The 18,422-nt window shown below is 32.6% G+C and overlaps 1 protein-coding gene across 1 annotated transcript in view; it reads right to left on the reverse strand.

The window, feature by feature from the left end:
- LOC148607955 (uncharacterized) overlaps positions 1 to 18,422 on the reverse strand; it is a 69,183-nt gene that overhangs the window by 42,991 nt on the left and 7,770 nt on the right. Inside the window, 15 exon segments of the mRNA XM_088544480.1 lie at positions 42 to 216; positions 1,196 to 1,359; positions 1,887 to 2,281; positions 3,981 to 4,051; positions 5,386 to 5,525; positions 5,962 to 6,294; positions 6,845 to 6,990; positions 8,443 to 8,621; positions 10,267 to 10,397; positions 10,708 to 10,940; positions 14,178 to 14,321; positions 15,073 to 15,127; positions 15,818 to 16,101; positions 16,555 to 16,639; positions 17,440 to 17,506. Coding sequence (XP_088400606.1) covers positions 42 to 216; positions 1,196 to 1,359; positions 1,887 to 2,281; positions 3,981 to 4,051; positions 5,386 to 5,525; positions 5,962 to 6,294; positions 6,845 to 6,990; positions 8,443 to 8,621; positions 10,267 to 10,397; positions 10,708 to 10,940; positions 14,178 to 14,321; positions 15,073 to 15,127; positions 15,818 to 16,101; positions 16,555 to 16,639; positions 17,440 to 17,506 — 2,602 coding nt within the window.

Consider the following 18,422-nt stretch of genomic DNA (forward strand, 5'->3'; position numbering starts at 1 on the left):
TCAAGAAGAATGTAATATAAACTGTGTCAGTACAGACAAACCTTAAATATCTTTCTTTTAAAGTTGAGATGAAGCCCAAACCTGCCTTTCTCATCAATTTGAGAGTATTCCCCACAACCACAGCTCTCTGACTCACATGGTGCTGGTATTTTAGGAAACTTACGATGGAACTTAGATCCAAATAATTTCTGCAAGTAGTATTTCCCTTTGTTGACACTGTAATGAAAGTGACAAAACTGGCAATAGATAATGAGGTAATAGTTCTCTTTATGTTTCAGCACCTTCCACATTGATGAAAAACCTAATGTGTGGTTTTAAGAAAAGCAATCATTTTAAGTAGTACTCCAGGTAAGAATTAAGCAAAATGTGATTCATGGTTGGAAAGCCTACATATTTCTATTTTTGATATTTTGTTTGAAATGTCATTGTAAACTTAAAGTTACATGTGGTTTTTGATATAACCCATGTTCATAGGAGATAAAAATTATATAGAAGGCACAGTAGATTTCTAAATTAAGGGAGATAACTCTGTAAATGACACTCAAATACATCAGAATCTATTGGAGTTTCAATGTTGATTATCTCCCAAGAGCAGGCAGATTGGAATGAATAATAACACATTTCATAGTATAGACCCATAAAACAACTTAATTACAAAAATAAAAATATGTAGCCTTTTTTGGGGTGTATCACATTTTTCAGATTTTGCATGATTCTTACAAAGACAGCTACTTAACTACATTTAAATAATAAAGACCTTATGGCAGTATATCTTCAAATCTAAATGCTTTTTAAGATTAAGAGAGACATTCTGAGCTATGTTAGAAATTTACATTTCAAGGAGTTGAAAAATGTTTTTAAGTACCATTTTGACATGCAAGAGTTATTCTAGATAACAGTAATAATGCTATTCCTTTTATAATGAGGCAAGCAATAAATTTACTCGGAGACAATCTTAGTTTTGAGTGATCTAATTTCATCTTATCTGAAGTCAGACATCATCCTTCCACAAAAAAAAAAAAAAAAAATTAACAGAAGTTCCAGTCATCTGAATCCATACAATAAGACCCAAATGTATGTATTTATCTCTAAACTTTAAGTTTGTAGGGAGGAGAAAAATATTCTGCCCATGCATGAAAACAAGTCCACTATAGATTAAAATATTGAAATTTGAATTTAAACTTCTGTTACATACACCTCATGTAATGTTGTGTATGCAGTTTTTATTCTCTTGAAGAGCTCCATAAGATGAGTAATCTTGTCCCAAAAAGGGGCTGCTATGTTAAGTGTACCATTCAGTCGGTCTTTGAGAACATCTACGGCTTCATGGATCACAAGTTTGATTGAATTGTGGGTTCCCTTCAAGAAAAGAAACAAACAATTCATATAAAAATGTAGGTAAAGCCATAAATGAAAGTAGTAAAATTAATTCTTTATATCTTAATATGTTTTTACGGCATCTCTAAGATTTTAACCCCTCCTGTTCTAGGACTTGTACTGAGTTTTACGCTTGGACTTCCTAGTACTTCTTGGCTAATTAAACATGAAAGGCATAAAAAATCTACAATTTTTCAGCATGGTTGTCACATTTTGTTTCTATTAGAGATCGCTTTAGGTTAAACCAGTAAACTACTCTTCAAAGTTATTTCTTTTAAATATGTAACCTTCATCAAGAGGCAACACATTTATACTGCAATTATTCTGTTTGAGCAACCTTAAAGCATCGACAGTATTATTTATTGATGATAAACCATAAAGGACAGCATATCACTCTTTAGATGTGTGTAATTTCCTACCCTTGCATGATCTACCTGTTTAGTTTACTGTCCCAATGGGAACCACATGTGGGGTAGAACAATAATAAGCTAGTCATTCTTCATACATACATTGACATTAAATCCATCAGTAATTTGGACAGGTGCCAAATCCTGAACATGTTGTTTGGCTGATCCTTGATGGTGCATCAGGTTCTTAAATTCTTCCCAAGTTTCCCTCATGGTCTCATTCAAATGGAGTTTCAAGTCTTTCAATTTTTCCCACGTTTCCATCATTTCCTCGTTGGAGTCTGGTTTCAGGTCTTTCAATTTTTCCCAAGTTCCCTTCATTTTCTCACTCAAAACAGGTTTCATGTCTTTTAGTTTTTCCCAAGATTCCCTCATTTTCTCATTCAAATCATGTTTCATGTCTTTAAATTCTTCCCAACTTTCCACCATTATCCCATTCAAATCATGAAGTATTCCATGGATTTCTTCCCCAGGGTGGAACCAATATGGCGTTCTTCCTATATGGAAACAAGAGGCTCCCAGGAGCCTGAATCGCTCACCTGGTTAAATTTTTGCTTTTTAAGGGCAATAACTCTCTAACAAGGAGTTGCCAGACATCTCTTCATACTGAATATTTTTGATCCATATCAGAATTTGGCTAAATCTAACAGTTAAGGAGATATGTGCAAAAAACTACTGTCTGACCCCTATGTTCTATTTTTAGTAATGGTGGCCATGTTTTTCAACAGGTCAAAAATCCTCACAACAGTTCTATGCACAATATCCCAAGAAACATTCATACCAAATTTGGTTCCAATTGGTCAGGTGGAGAAGATTTTTGAAAGAAATAACATTAAAAATAGCAAAAATTGTTGACAAAGGGCAATAACTCCAACATGGCTTAACATATCAAAATGAAAATTTGACCACAGATAGATCTCATCATGCTGAACACTTTTAATCCATGTCAAAATTGGTTAAACCTAATGGTTTAGTAGATATATGTGAAAAAAAATACTGTCTGACCCCTCTGTTCTATTTTTAGTAACATCGACCATGAATTTACATGGATCAAAAATCTTTACAACAGTTCTATGCAGGATACCCCAAGGAACATTCATACCAAGTTTGGTTCCAATTGGTCGAGTAGTTTCAGAGGAAAAGAGTTTTGAAAATTTTTTAACGACGACAGACAGCGACCAACGCCAAGTGATGGCAATAGCTCACATGGCCTTCAGCAAGGTGAGCTAAAAAAGGAGACAAAATATTACAATTGTCTATTTCATATTTATACCCCATGCAACAAAGTAGTGAAAGTATGATGTTTTTTAACACATCCATCCATCACAATTAGTTGTAGCCTAGATAATGCTTCCATTTAAAAAAAAATATATCCCTCAAAATTTGGTGCTTGGTTAGTAGCAATCAAACCATGGATGAGATTGATTTTCATAAAAATTGCTCAGTAGACTTACTAAGAAATAATTATTGTTACCTGTATAGCGCCTACATCATTTGCTGGATTTCATTCAGACTTTGGTGAATGCTAGGTAGTATGAATACTCGCAATTAAATGGGGTTCATTGATTTCACAGAAATCAATCAAGGGGGACCATGTATATATGGGTGTAGGGGCTGAAGTTTTTCTAAAAAGTGGAAATATGAGCGTGCTATTGTTAAACATACCTAATTACTTCATCTTGTGTCCTTTTTTATGCCATTTTAAGTAAACTAAAATGACTTATTTTCATATCACAGTATAATTGTCATGTCCATCTTGGCCTTCATTTGTACACATTTCAGTACAGAAGAAAGACATTGTAAAATAAGGCATACATGTATCTTTTATTCAAGCCCTTGTCTCTTAAATCTTAATTACAGATACATGTATAATGTATTGCAAAATTCAAAAATTGCATTTTGGGTTAAAAAATAAAACTGGAGCAATTTCAAATAATTATTTTATTTTCTAATATTTTAAGTAATGCAAGAAATAACCAGTTCATCCGTTATAAAAGCACAAGCACACATTTTGTAACTCTCAAATTAAGAGGGTTGAGTTGTCTTCATCTATCAATATAGGAAAAAAATTAGTCTGATACAGCAGGTGTCATCAAAGTTAAACCTTGATTCGGGCATTAGAAATTGTCACATATGCAAGGCATGCAACAAATAAGTGTCTTTATTGTATAAAATTAAAAAGAGCTACACTTTTACCTTTGGCAAAGAAACATGCATCCATAATTCTATTCTTAGCTTCAATGAAAGTTCCAACTGCTAATTTAAATCTGAAAAAAAAGATTGTTATGCCATTTACAAATCAAGGAGATTAAAATTTGAACATGTAGTTTTAGTAAAGATGTTTTTGTATTTGTGTCTGAACGGCAGCAAGTCTATATGTATATAGCTGAATTCATGCCAAAAAAGATTATTTGGAAAAATGGAAAAATTACCACGATTTTCAAAAACCAAAAAAAAGAACAATTTGAAAGATTTAGATTTAAAAGAAAAAGAAAGAAAAAAACAATTTGAAAAATTAAGACTCACCTTTGAATCATTAAATTCAGGAAAAAAGTTACTCATAAGAAAAAAGGGTCACAAATTTCATTTTTTGCTTTTGATGAACGTTAGCTTGATGGTTTTTCTTTAGGAAACAATTCGTGAAGGGGGTAGATTTGTACTGATTTTAACATGGATATGGCATTTATACTAGACCATATAACACCGAACGACAGTGAGGTGTTAAATGAGAATATAAATGCCAAACCCATGTTAAAATGAGTACAAATCTACCCCTGGGAGGAATTATTTCTTCTCTTATATGACAAATACGGTAATTTTTGTAACAAAAATTTCCCTAGGCATAGCCAAAATAACAGCTGTTCCGTTTAACCTCCCCCATATGGAAGTTGTATTAATGCGTGTTTACATCACCGCTAATTTCTGTAGGAGGCAATTAGAACAGCCACATGCCGATGATGCTCATTTCTGTCATACATTTGTATATTTATATTATCGTGTGTGTTAAATGTGTATATTTATATAATTGATTTGAATTCGATAACCTCTCAGCCGTTAAATCATCGTGTAAACAATTTTAAATGAGTGTTTTGTCTCGAAGGACAGCGAAAAATAAGACAGTGCGTATGTGCTAAAGGTGGGGTTGTACCGACATATACTGTTTGACGATACGAAGACGTCATATTAGAATTATGGAATAAGACATGAAAGTTAGCTTGAAGGTTTTATCTATGGAATAAGACATGAAATTTAGCTTGAGGGTTTTATTTATGGAATAAGACAACGATTTTTCATATGAAGCCATCTAATAAAAGATATTTAAGGTGTTGGCAAACTCAGAATTATTTCCCTATAGAAGAACATGAATTTTGCCCCTTACAAATATAAAAGAAAGATGTATACATAAATCAGTAATTTGAAGAATTCTAAAAAGAAATATCAAAAAGATTAAACGAGATCTTATCATTCGACACAGAAATTTACCCTTTGGTTGCAAGGTTCTTAGATGGGCAGCTACTTTTATTAGAAAAATTACAGAATCATATGAAAAATGACTGAAAATATATTATTCTATAGCTGTGGTAAAGATTAGCCAACCTACTTCAATAGAGCCATTTCGATTCCTTGCATAGAATCCATCGGATGTTCCCAGAACTCCCAGCTATCCTTGATCAGCTTGAAACCTTCTCCCATTTCATTTCCGACAAAGGGCAAGGTTACTGTCATAGCATCAGCTATACTCTAAATACAGTTTAAATATAGCAATAGGATTTCATGAATTATTCTAAGTAATGAGTGTATTCAATCATGTTTAGTAATATTCAATATTTATTTGCCTTTTATCATTAAAATGTATATAGCATACTTAGATGTGACTAATTCCTTAATCTGCAGTTGATTACTTGTAGGTTACCACAAAAACCAACCACTCCAAATTTAAAATAACATATTAAGTCCCTACTATACATCTGCTTTACACAAGGACTTTTCAAAGAAATTATAAAATAGCATAACTCAAAAACTGTAAAAGTAAAAATACAGAATTTTAACATGACCTGTCTATCATGGTCAAAAAAATATAATTCAAGTGAAAAATAAGAGTTGATAATCAATACAAGCAATTGAGCAGAAAAAAATGTCTACCGAAATGTACATTTTTAACATATTGGAATCTTACATGATAGAACTCCATAACATCTGACTTTATATCCGATATGAAGGTTGTGATCCTGTTGACAAGTTTCTTGAACTTATTGATCAACGGGAATCCATCAAAGTCTGTTAACTTCTTGTAGGTTTCTCTAATTCTATTGACAATATCTCTGATGATTTCAGGGAGGTGTTTAAATAGGTCGATAATAATACCAACAAGTTTGGAAAAGGTCTCATCTCTGACCATTTCAATAAGTTCTGCGATTGTTTTCACTGCATCAACAATGGGATCAATAACTTGATGGAAAATTTTGTCAAATGCTGAGGCTAACTCTTGTATGGCATTAAATCCATAATCCTGCAATTTAATGTACAAATTAAAGAAAAAATATGACAATTATATGATAAAAATTCCATTGTTAGTCTTAAACACTATATTATCATTTAATGTCTAAGTAAGGCTAATGATATTTTCTTCTCCTTCGGTATTCCAGTAAGAAGCACAAGCTGTAAAGTTGACAGCGAACAGGATTTTCCAGTATGTCTATTTTTTTACAAACTCAAAAATAAAAATAGTAATAATTATGAACACAAAAATTTGAAAACATTCTATCATTTGCTGTTTAAGTTGCAGTGATTCAAATAATCCCATAAAAATTAACATTTTGAAAACAAACCAATTTCATCAATTCATTTTGATTTAAATTCATAAGAAATCAAAGGTTATGGGAAACAACCTAGCTTTATACTTTTCACACTTTCAATAAACCAGTACTTCCCAATTTATCAGATAAACTCGCTGTAAACAAGGTCATTTCAAATAACCTGTTTGAAAATTAGAAAACTTCATTGAATAAATAATGCAAAATATATGTACATAACTAGATAATCTGTTGAATTGTACCAACCTTCAGAACATTAAGATTGTATCCAAACTTTGTCTTGTAGCACACCAAGACTTTGAATATATCATAGTGCTGATTAATAAGGCCAACATCAACTCTAGCATAGGCCAGGTTGTCTACTTTCAATTCAAACTTCCCCTTAAATGGTTCTGAAATTTAGACATAAAGGCCATTATTATCAACTTAGATTGAAGACCAGAACTGATATAGCAGTCGCCAGAGCCTTTAGATTAGTAAAGCCAGTTAGCATCTTTAATTATCTTACACTACCACAGGAAAATGGTCCTATTGGCAAACTCCATTAAGATAAAAAATGCTGGTATTTCTAGTATATCATATTTAATTCTATGCTATTTATGCCAATAAACAACTAACCATTCACAACAACAAGCTTGTGTTTAGATACGTTTGAATTTGATCCCCGCATTTTCCTTTTATCCCTGCTTTTATCTCGTATATTTCAGTTTGACAATAATTACAGGTGTAAAAATTCAAACAATAGATATCAATTAATTCAGTACGGAAGTACTTTCATTAATTCTTTTAGAATACTTTTAGACATATTTTCCTCAAGTGCAAAATTGTACATTATAATTATACATTATTGTGTGTTATGTAAATTGTGATTTGATAAATATAAAGATACAGTACATTTGTATTATTCATATCAAATTTATAAAATACAAGTAGTCTCAACCCAGTTCAACAATCCTAGTTTCAGGAATTTTATACATCACATCTACCCCAAATAACTTGAGATAAAGGATACTACAGACAATGTGAAGTCAGTCTCATATCTTGACCTACACTTTGAGATCGTTCGTAAAGTAAAACTATAGACCTAACTATACGACAACACTATAACATTTCATTCCGTATTGTCAACTTTCCTTTCATCTGTGACAACATCCCTACAGCACCTGCATATGGTGTTTTCATTTCACAACTCATAACGTTACGCCAGAGCTTGCCTAACTATGCAGACTTTATGTATCATGCTAGACTTCTTACAGTTAAGCCATCTGGAACAGGGTTATGTTGCAACAAAATTGAAGTCATTACAGCGTGTCATAGTTTTCCTTTCCTCTTTTGTCCACCCTAGACGTTACTTTAAATGAGCAAGTTGGCGGGTGTTTCTAAAAGAAATTAGCCCAAGCTTGCTTAGATTCACTGGTACCTTAGTCGTATGATTTGCAGTATATAACTGTGCATTTATATTTATATGAAGTAGTGTGGTCATGCGGAAAAGCAGAGAATGCTTACCCATCCAGTGCACTTGGTCTATGCTCCTAGTTTTTAGTAGTGTCTGAGTTGCTCATTTACTTTAGTTACTTTGTATGTATTACTTTGGTTATTTTATGTTCTTTATTGTGTGTGTCTGTTTTTTTCCATGTCTGGTCTTTGTCCCTGGATTACAGTCTTTTGATTTCCACTAGAATAATGGTTCCCTTGATTACTCTTTCACAATAACAAAATCATCAATATACAACACTTTACTTATTAATAACAATATTTGCATTATGTCCTGTTTTTTTTTAAAAAAGAACTTAACTTCATTATCTTTGTACAAGACCTTAGTTATGCTTATTAAAATAAAATACCTAACTGAAGATCAACAAAATTCTCCATCCTCATTCCAAATGAAGCCCCCAGCTTTGAACTCCCGATGGTCTTGTCCCATTGAAACTTAGGCATACCCAGATGGAAACTGAGAGCTTTAAGAATATCAGCAAATGAAGCTCTCCTTATCCTGGTTATCACTGGGTAGGTATATCTCTGTCTGTAATGTAGTAAAAATAGAACAGTGTTCTTAAAAATAAAAAAAAAAACATAATATACAACAAGAACTATTGTGAACAAAAATACTGACAGTAATTTATTTATTAAGTTGACTTAAGGATTATGCAAAGCGTGATTAATCAATATTTATATTGTCAAATCCACTCATCTTGGGGATAAATTAAATTTTGTTTACTTCATTAAGTTTCAAATTATGGGCGTTATTTGCTAATCTATGCAATATCAGTTAGTGTCTCAGTTATCCGTTAAAGGAGACAAGACACATATATTTCATTTTTGTAAACGTTTATATTTATAAAAACTATGGTATGTTTAGATACGAGTATAACAAACACTTTCTCATCAGGTTAGTGCTAAAAAAAGTTAGAATGATTTATTTGTGTATCAACACAACCTAATTAATATGCATAAATGAAAACCAGAAGTAACACCAACTTACCATATATGGGAGTGCTACGTCATTGCTTCTCAATCTCCATTTGGGTGCATTGAAAATGTATTCACGTGCCCGAAAAAGTTAATAAATCTTCAAAAATAGCTCATATATATAACGCAGAGTGGTCTTGTGATCTGTGTATGAGTCTGATAATCGTGTTTACAAAGTAAGAAGACTAAAGTTCTTGTTTTCTGTCAGCCTTTCATTTTCATTAGGCATACATCTCCACGTGGTGAAAACACAACTACTTTGCACACTAATTTTAGGACTTGTATAGGAGGGTGCAAATAAAATAGTGACACTCTGAGTATTGTTCTTTCTTTTCCACTGGGTTATACCAATTAACTAGCCCGGTAGACTTAATTATGGCCAAGAGAAAGTGTGGGCGGCTTCTTTATCTTCTGTTCGGCGATTTTAGCAAAAAAGATTTAGAACACAAAAAAGCTTCAGCACGAAACCTTTATGGGTTCTTAAATAAAATTATCAAAAACCAATAAAAATTAAACATGTTTGTATTATCCTATAGCTTTACTTACGGGGTACTGGTACACTTGTCATGAGTAACGTTCCATAAAAAGGGGTGAAATCAATATTTTCATTGAAAATTGAAATCGGAACAGTTCAAATCTTAGAATGTGAATTTAATTTACTTTATGTAAAAAATTCAATCGATTATGACAGAACATACTGAAATATTTCTATGTAATCTTCGAAAAGAAGTGGTGTCCTCTCTCTTTGGATTCTAGTCTTCACACATATAATAGTTAAATATTTCTATCATCGTTTATCATTTTCTTCTCGAAGTTGTTTAAATTAATACAACTCTAAGTATATATACGCTGGCAAGCCAAGACTTTCAATATTTTCACTCTCAGTTTTAAAAATCATGTAAAAAGTGCAGAAGCCCCACACATTTCAAACACTCTATGAATTAAGAACCAATGACGTAGCACAGTCACGTGACCACATGGCTAACTAAAATTGGTATGGCTTGTGTCATCGTCAGTTTTGAAACAATTAAATGACGTAAGTAACTACAAGGGATGTTTTTATGATACATATCAGGTGTAATTAACCAAATAAACCAATAATTGAAAAAAAATATTTTTTTGTGTCATGTCTCCTTTAAAGTCAATAACTTAAGAAATGTTTATGCTTCTAAGAGGTTTACAATTAGTATTTCACTTACTCTAACACCGCTTCTTCCTGCTCCCTTGTCAGCTGTTTACTCTGAGGATGTTCAATGTAGATCTCATAGGCTCCATGTCGTACAACATCTTCTGAGTCAAACAGTGTGGACCGCAACAGATGTGCTGCACTCTGAAAAATACATAAATGAGATAAATTACATTACATTTTTAAAAATGAACAATGACAAAAGACACTGTTTGTTTTTATGCTACCAAAAACCCCAAATCCAACAAAACCAAAAATAAAAAAAAAACAGATGAAGATAGACAGACTGACACTTCCAAAACAACTTTATAAGAGAACATATGCAGATAATCATTGATATCATTCAGTTTTAGCTGCATGCTATGTTAAATATTGAACCCATCTTATTGTGAGTGAACTGCATCAGAGCATGAGCTTTGGTCCTCCTCAGTTCAGCATTGGCCTTTATATATACCTCATTACAAGTGAAATGCCTCAGAGCATGGGCAGCTGTCCTCCTCAGTTCTGCATTGGCCTTGTTCAGTTCTAGATAGGATGTTATATGTCTCAGTGATCGGGGATGTCCAGCATTCCCAAGACAATGTAACAATGTTCTCTTTAAAGCTACATGAAGATCACGGTCATGGTAACTTATTCCTCTGCCAACTGACCTTTTCTCTCTTGGTTTGACAATGCCACTGAACTCACCTTTAAAAAAAAAAAACAATATAGCATTGAGCATAAATCACACATGGGTACCCTTTGCCCATCTCTTTACATATTCATGTACCAGAATATCTTTTTAGAACTAAAAAATAATTGGTATTCCCTTCCTCTATCCATGTCAACTGTAAAGTAAAGCTAATGAAAACCCTAAATTCATTCAGACTAAACTTAAAATATAGCAGGTACACAATAGTATTACCTAAAAATTATTCACTGAAAGTTTCATATACAGTACCTTAATAGTACGTGGGCTGAGATAAACCCTGTGTACCCCCCTCCCAACTCATCAACCAAAATATGATTCTCAGGTACCGTTATACTTCCCATTTACGAATCTTTTTGTCACCAAAAAATAAACGGAAGCATTTTTATATTTTTTGGCTACTTTTTATACCTCGTTGAGGCAAAAATCTATTTTTAGAGATTTTTTATTCTACAAAATTCTTCTTTCTACAGAACGAAGTAAACAGCCAAATGTACATGTATGTATCATCATGTAGCCCAATGTCTCAACTTTCCAACAGTATCAAGAAAGTTGCATTAACACTTAGGGTTTTGCGGTAAAAATAACCCCTAGAGTATTTATGCTCCAGTAAAAAATGGTTTATTTGGTATTTTCTGTTAAGTATTATCACATATTATACTTCTGGGGTTCTTTTGATGACATTTGGTGATTGTCGTAGTCAGAATTTATCCAAAAATGCGAAAAATGGGATTTTTGATTTTTTGGTCACAAGTCACAAAAATTCAACTGTACAAGTTATTACTCAAATAAAACGTCTCAATTTTGGTATCATTCGATAGATGATTCAATTTCCTACATAGATAAACCACGAAAAACTAATTTGCAGGAAAAAATTTTTAAAAATGTAAAAATTACTACCCCTACCCCTAGAAAACTGGTCTCGGTATCAAACAGAATTCTCATTCACAGCATACTGACAATGTAGAACTCATATTTAAGGCATTCATAATTAAGTTAATGATGTACCTAACATGTACCGAGCAGGTATTTTGAAAACATCGATAATTAAAATACCAGAACACAACATGTCTATTGTACACCGTTTATATGCCAAAAAAAAATAACATTTTAGTTCATGTTGAGGCATTTTTTATCATGGGTTATGGTGGCAATTTTCCACCTATTTGGACTTGGAAAAGTTCAAATATTTATTACTTGGGCTCACTAGAAAGCAAAGACACTATACTAATTGTATTTGAATATACAAAATCTTGTTTGAAGTACAGTATTTGCAAGAAATTGCCAATTATAGGTGAAATTGAAGAAAATATGAAATTGCAAAAATTCCCCTTCTTATGAAAAACTCATTATTGTCACATTAAAACTGAAAAAATACGCCCCTGAAATGAGAAAATATATTGAATACATCGATAATTAAAACAACAGTACCCAACATGTCATGTTCATGTTGAGGCATTTTTTATCATGGATAGGGGTGGCAATTTTCCACCTAACTTGACTTGGAAAAGTTCAAATATTTATAACTTGGGCTCATTTTGAAGCTAAGACATTATATTAATCCACCACATCACACAAAAGCTTTCTTTAAACTATAGTGTTCTGAAAAAAAGGACAATGTCGGGTGATATAGTAGAAAATTCTAAAATTCTGAAAATTCCCATTTTTCAGATCTTCTAGTAATTTCACCCCAAAAGAAAAACCTAAGCGCCTGAATTGATCAGATATATTAGGTACATCATTATCTTAATTATGAATGCCTAAAATATGAGTTCTACAATTGTCAGTATGCTGTGAATAAGAATTCTGTTTGATACTGAGACCAGTTTTCAAGGGGTAGGGGTAATATTTTTTAACATTTTTTCAAAGTCCTTTCTTGAAAATTAGTTTTTTTGTGGTGTTATACACAATACTCAAGGGGTTTTGACATTGAAAAATATGTCAATTTAAGCGATTTCTTGGCAGGATAGGGGTACATTTTTTTCATTTGACCACAAAACCCTAAGTGCTACCGCAACTTTCTTGGTACCAATGTAAAGCTGAGACATTGGTATTTACGATTTAAGTTTGTTTAGTTTTTCCACACATCTTATCCCAGGAAGGCTAAGATGCTCAAACAATTAAGTCACAAAAATATTGGCTTTTTGACCCAAATATAGGCTTATACCAACCAAAAAAAGAATCAGAGAATATTCTTTGGCAACAGATTGATTCGGTAATGGGAGGTATATAGGTACCTAAAAATCACCATGAACTTGATGAGTGGGGGGGGGGGGTGTGTGCACGGTGGACCCTCCCAGCCCACGGACAAGAGCTGATCTGTTCAACTATAATTGCAAATGGTCATCCATCAAAGGTCAGTTTCAATCAGTCTTTGATCCATTAAACTGGAGATCACTTCCTTTTTCCATCACACCATCACTGATTGGTTCATATACTTTGTTGATTGTTTTGGTTTTCGAATTGTACACAATTTTATAGTGATATAAATTAAGACGTCCATCTAATTACTTCCTCTTTTTTTCTTTTTTCAATGAAATACTCAATGTGGATATAAGATTCTAAATTCAAAGAAAAATTAATATACCACTATACTGGATTTGTTTCAATGAAAAATCTCAAATTTACATCAACCTAACATCCTTCATTGTACATAATAAAACATCGATCCATCAGCAATCATTTTTATGCAGTCATTAATCCGTATAATAATGGCGAGGATCTTTTCGGGGACTGTAAATCCATCATTCAATTTTTGAGTTGATATAAATGTAATGGATGAACTGAAGATGGAGGGAAAGACACAAATTATGACCTCTATCTGCCTCCTTTAAAGCAGAGGTATATCAAAATATTATATATGTAGTTGCAATAGCTTAAAAACCAATTTTGAAAAGAAATTTTATCCAAAAGTTCTTTGAATAGTTACCCTACTGGTGCACCTGGTCCGTGCTCCCAGTTTTTATTCGAGTCTGAGTTACTCAATCAGTGCTGTTTCTTTGTACGTGTTGTTTTGTTTATTTCATGTTCTTTGTTGTGTGTGTCTGTTTTCCCTGTCTAGTCTTTACCTCTGGAGACCATACTTTTGATTTTCACTAAGATCTTGGTTCCCTTGGTATTACTTGTTCGGACATTTGAAATCCTAGAATTAGTACAGAACTTTTCAGAGCCCAAAATCTGTGTCTTATATAGTTTATTTTTCATTGAATTTTAAATTTGAGGTATAAATGACATACTTTCATTATGGACACCAAGCCATCTTTCAAACTTTTTGACAATTCTCTGAGCTTCAATGTCATCACCTAAGTCCCTCAGGTGTTTGGACAGAGCTCCCAGGGTCAGACAGGCTCTTTTCTGTGTCAATGTCATATTCCCAACTCCTGAAAATGTAATTAAGTTATAAATGTTACTTTTCCTCTATAGTTTCAAAAATACAATTAACATAGAAGAATGAATCAAAACATTGCTACAACTCCTTTACTTTAAGGAGGTATACCTAAGGTAAGGGACATAACTCTTAAAAATCATTGGAATGTTTGTATTCAGCATTTTACATCAATCTTATGTAAGCATATAATTAACTTGGATTCATTTTATTCTGCTTCAAACAAAAGCTTGAGAGGCTTTGGTGAAATTGAGTATGAAGCAAACATATCACTGATTTCATGAGTTATGTCCCTTACCCTAGGTCTCCTTCCTTAAATCATTCTCCTATCAGAAGTTCCTCCATAACAAAAGTTCCAAAAGAAGAAATAGTACAGAATTTAAGTTCCTCTTGAAATCTGTAATATTTGTTCCTAGCAGAATAAACCTAATATGACAAATGTTCCTAAAGGAAGTTTCATTATAAATTAATCTATAAGAAATGTTCCATTTTTATAAGGAACAAATAAACATTGACAAATTAAGTATCAATATAGGTAGAATTCTGCCAAAACATCATAATAATGTGACCTACTTGGATTTTATGACATCTCGGCACCATTTAAACTTTCATCTTTTTGATACATTTTCAAATTTGAACTATAGGCAATGTTGATAACTTTAACCATATAGAAATTGTACAAATTCACACTTGAAAAACTGTCCAAAAAATCAATACTCTGTATATTTAAAATATTATCAAAATACCATGAAACTTGTCATCCTTCCCAAAGCATAAACATTCCACAGCTAGTATCAAGTTCTGAAATAAAATTATTTGCTATGCGTGTATTTATATTATATTAGGTAAAAACAGTAGATATAATATTGAAATTATTTTCATAGAACCCTTGAAAATACAGAAACAAAATTATCATATCTTTAAGTTTAAAAAAATATATATTCTAGGTTCTCAGGCACCGCCGCATCCCTAAAAATCCTCCCACACCTGCGATTTAAGTTTTCAAAACATGTCAAAAAGAAAAATTCTAGACTATAGAGAAAGTTGTCAATAACACACATAGGTCTACCAATCTAGTATTATAATTTCAATGTGTAAACTGTCAAGTCAGAAAACAATATAAGAAGATGAAGGGCTTCAAATGAAGACACACACAATACAATCCATCATGCTGAAATTGTATAAAATTCATGAAGAGTTCCTAAGTTTTAGAAAACTGAACCATAAAATTTAAACAAACAAGATGTTGCATACTTCATCATGCTAAGATTATACCCAGTAAAGTCATCATGCAAAAGCAAATAGAAGCTAAGAAATCTGTCACAGAAATTTGCAACGAGTGGATGTACAAGGTGATGGCAATGTAATAAAACACCTGGCTAAAACAGTGCTGAAGATTTGTCATGGGAACACAAGTTGCACTAACAGTAGACAAAATATGACAAAATTCAACTTCTCAACTACATTGTATGTATATCAATACTATGTTACCTTGACTGGTTGTTGAACTGCAGTACAGTGAATAAGACTTCTTCTGACTTCCTCCTCGCTAGTGTTTACAGATAACACATGGTCTACTATGATTTGCTGGGAAACATTAGTCTTAGCTTGGGCAATAACATCCAACACTAGGTAACGTTTCTCTAGACATTTTGTTTCTGAAAACTTGCAGGTTTTATTTAAAGTTGTTTTGGCAAATGTTACAAAATCCTCCTTTTCCAGGCGTAAGACTGCCCTAGTAAGATTACCAACACAAACTGTTCTGTTGGGTGCATCTAAAAAAGTAGCATAAGAAACCTCAAAGAAACTTATGGATCAAGTAATAATAAGCTTTGTAAGTAAGGTAGCTGAGAGGAAAATGACTATTTCAAAAATTACATTTTGGTTACGTTATATTAACAGATATATATATATAGCCTTGGTCAGCCCCTAAAGAAATAAAATTTTTTAGACTGTATTCGCTGAGTAAACATAAAGGTATCAATATTTGTATTTGAAAGTTCAGGGATGGTCTCCGATGTGACGTGTCAAAATGACAACTTTCCCCAGTTTCAGTTCTAACTGCTACAGTCAAAAGAACTAAAAGTAATCATTTATATACGCATATAAATGTACCATATTGATGACAGGACTAAACAAATAACTGGGAAATGCTTGACAAACTCACAATATTGTATATTGTATTCATCTATGATTTTTATTTCAGTGCTTTACAAACATCAACATACATTTATTTTCATGGCTAAGGACACACTTGATCAAAGAGTTGATTTTATCACCACTTTCTACTAATGTCTTTTTCTCTGGTGGTTTCTGGAACAGAGAAGAAACACCTGTATAAGTTGAAGGAGTTAAAGAGTTCACAGGGGGGGGGTTTACTTTCTATATACCAGTATATACAGATGTGCCACTTGAACGGATCTGATTTTCTACAGTTGAAATATATGACTGGTTCATTTTTTTTTCCCTTTCCTATGTCAATGGGCTGTCATTCATCAATGGGTCATTTTTCTACAATTTTTCTAGAATTAAATGTACAATTTAATATTTTCTGCAACCTGCTGGAGACCTAAATGGTCTCTTAATTCAAAAAGATGTTAGGCACACACAGGGAGTGTAATATAAAGTCCCGTGTACAGACAATTATATGAATAGGGGGTGTTTTTTCAGCTCCAGCTGCACCCATTATGATACCAAATTTTAGCAAAAGTGACCTTCCCATGAAGGAGTTATGATATTTTTATTAGTTTGGGCAAGTGTTTGATTTATACAGGTTTCTTTAAAGTAACTATTTGTAATGTATTAAAAAAAACACATTATTTATGACTAAAACATGGCACTCCCCAAATTTTCACAAGACCCACCTTAAACTTTGATGTCCATGGTAACCAATGGGTTTTAGAGTTTCAAAACTAGTCTGACTAAATATGAAATAAAAATTGGTACATAACAGTACTCCTTGTTGCTATTTCAGGCAAGATTTTTGTGACACAATTTAGCAAGTGGAATGACTCTGACAAAGTAATTAAAATAAATATATTTGAACAGGTGTTCAAAAGTTTAATGTGTAGGTAACTGTTTCTTAAAGCATATGTAAATGTATAAAATCAAACCTGCGTTACAACTATGGTATCTCTAATTAAATTATCTTCAACTAAAGGCTGAGTACCAGTAATTTTTCTGAAAATAAAATAATTAAACCACAAGTGAAAACAATATCTTTCACAAATACAAATTATGCAAATGTACATTTTATACATGTAAATTCAGAATTTTTTTTTAAGGAGGAGGTTCTGATTCTGAAAGTTGTGAAAGAGTGCTTCAAGACTACTTTTTTTTTCTCTTATGGCTAATTTTAGCAAAAAATTGATCAAATTTAAGAACCTTAGTGAGCGCGCTCACATACCCCATGCGTCTCCATGTTGGATACTCAAGTAAATTTGCTTGTATGAGAAATACATGTAGTAGGACCCCAATAAAAAAGGAATAAGAGTGTTTTTTAGGCTTAAGACTTTTATCTTCTAACTAAATTTTGTTACTCAAAATGGTAGTTTAAAACTCCAGACTGTGATTTCTTCGAGTTTTAGTTAATCCAATGTAAATATCATCCTGGCGGAACAATTGCCATGTCATAATTGGCAAGCGTTTAGAAACAAAAAAGTCTGAAAAACAGTTATCATGGTGAACTTATATACCAAAAATCATGTTAATATCTGTAAGCGTTTAGAAAAAAAGTCTGAAAAACTGACGATGGACTGACGAATGGACTGACAGACGAACGGGTCAAAAACATTATACCCTTCGTAACATTGTTTCATGTGTTATAATAAAAGGGAGGGTAAGAGTAATCAAGGGCACTGAGATTCTGGCGGAAATCAAAAGAATGTAGTAATCCAGGGACAAAGATCAGACAGGGAAAACAAACACACACAACAAAATAATATTTATGAAGCAACAAAAGTGAACGAGCAACTCAAGACCCCACTAAAAACTAGGAGCATGGATCAGGTGCACCGGTAGGGTAAGCATCCTCTGCTTTTCTAGAAACGCTCCCAGAGTTACTCATAAAAAATTCTTACAGAACCTTTTTCCCATT

The sequence above is a fragment of the Perna viridis genome, chromosome 9 (assembly GCF_037379345.1).
Source record: "Perna viridis isolate PV_CMFRI_1.1 ecotype Kerala chromosome 9, ASM3737934v1, whole genome shotgun sequence".
NCBI classification, from domain to species: domain Eukaryota; kingdom Metazoa; phylum Mollusca; class Bivalvia; order Mytilida; family Mytilidae; genus Perna; species Perna viridis.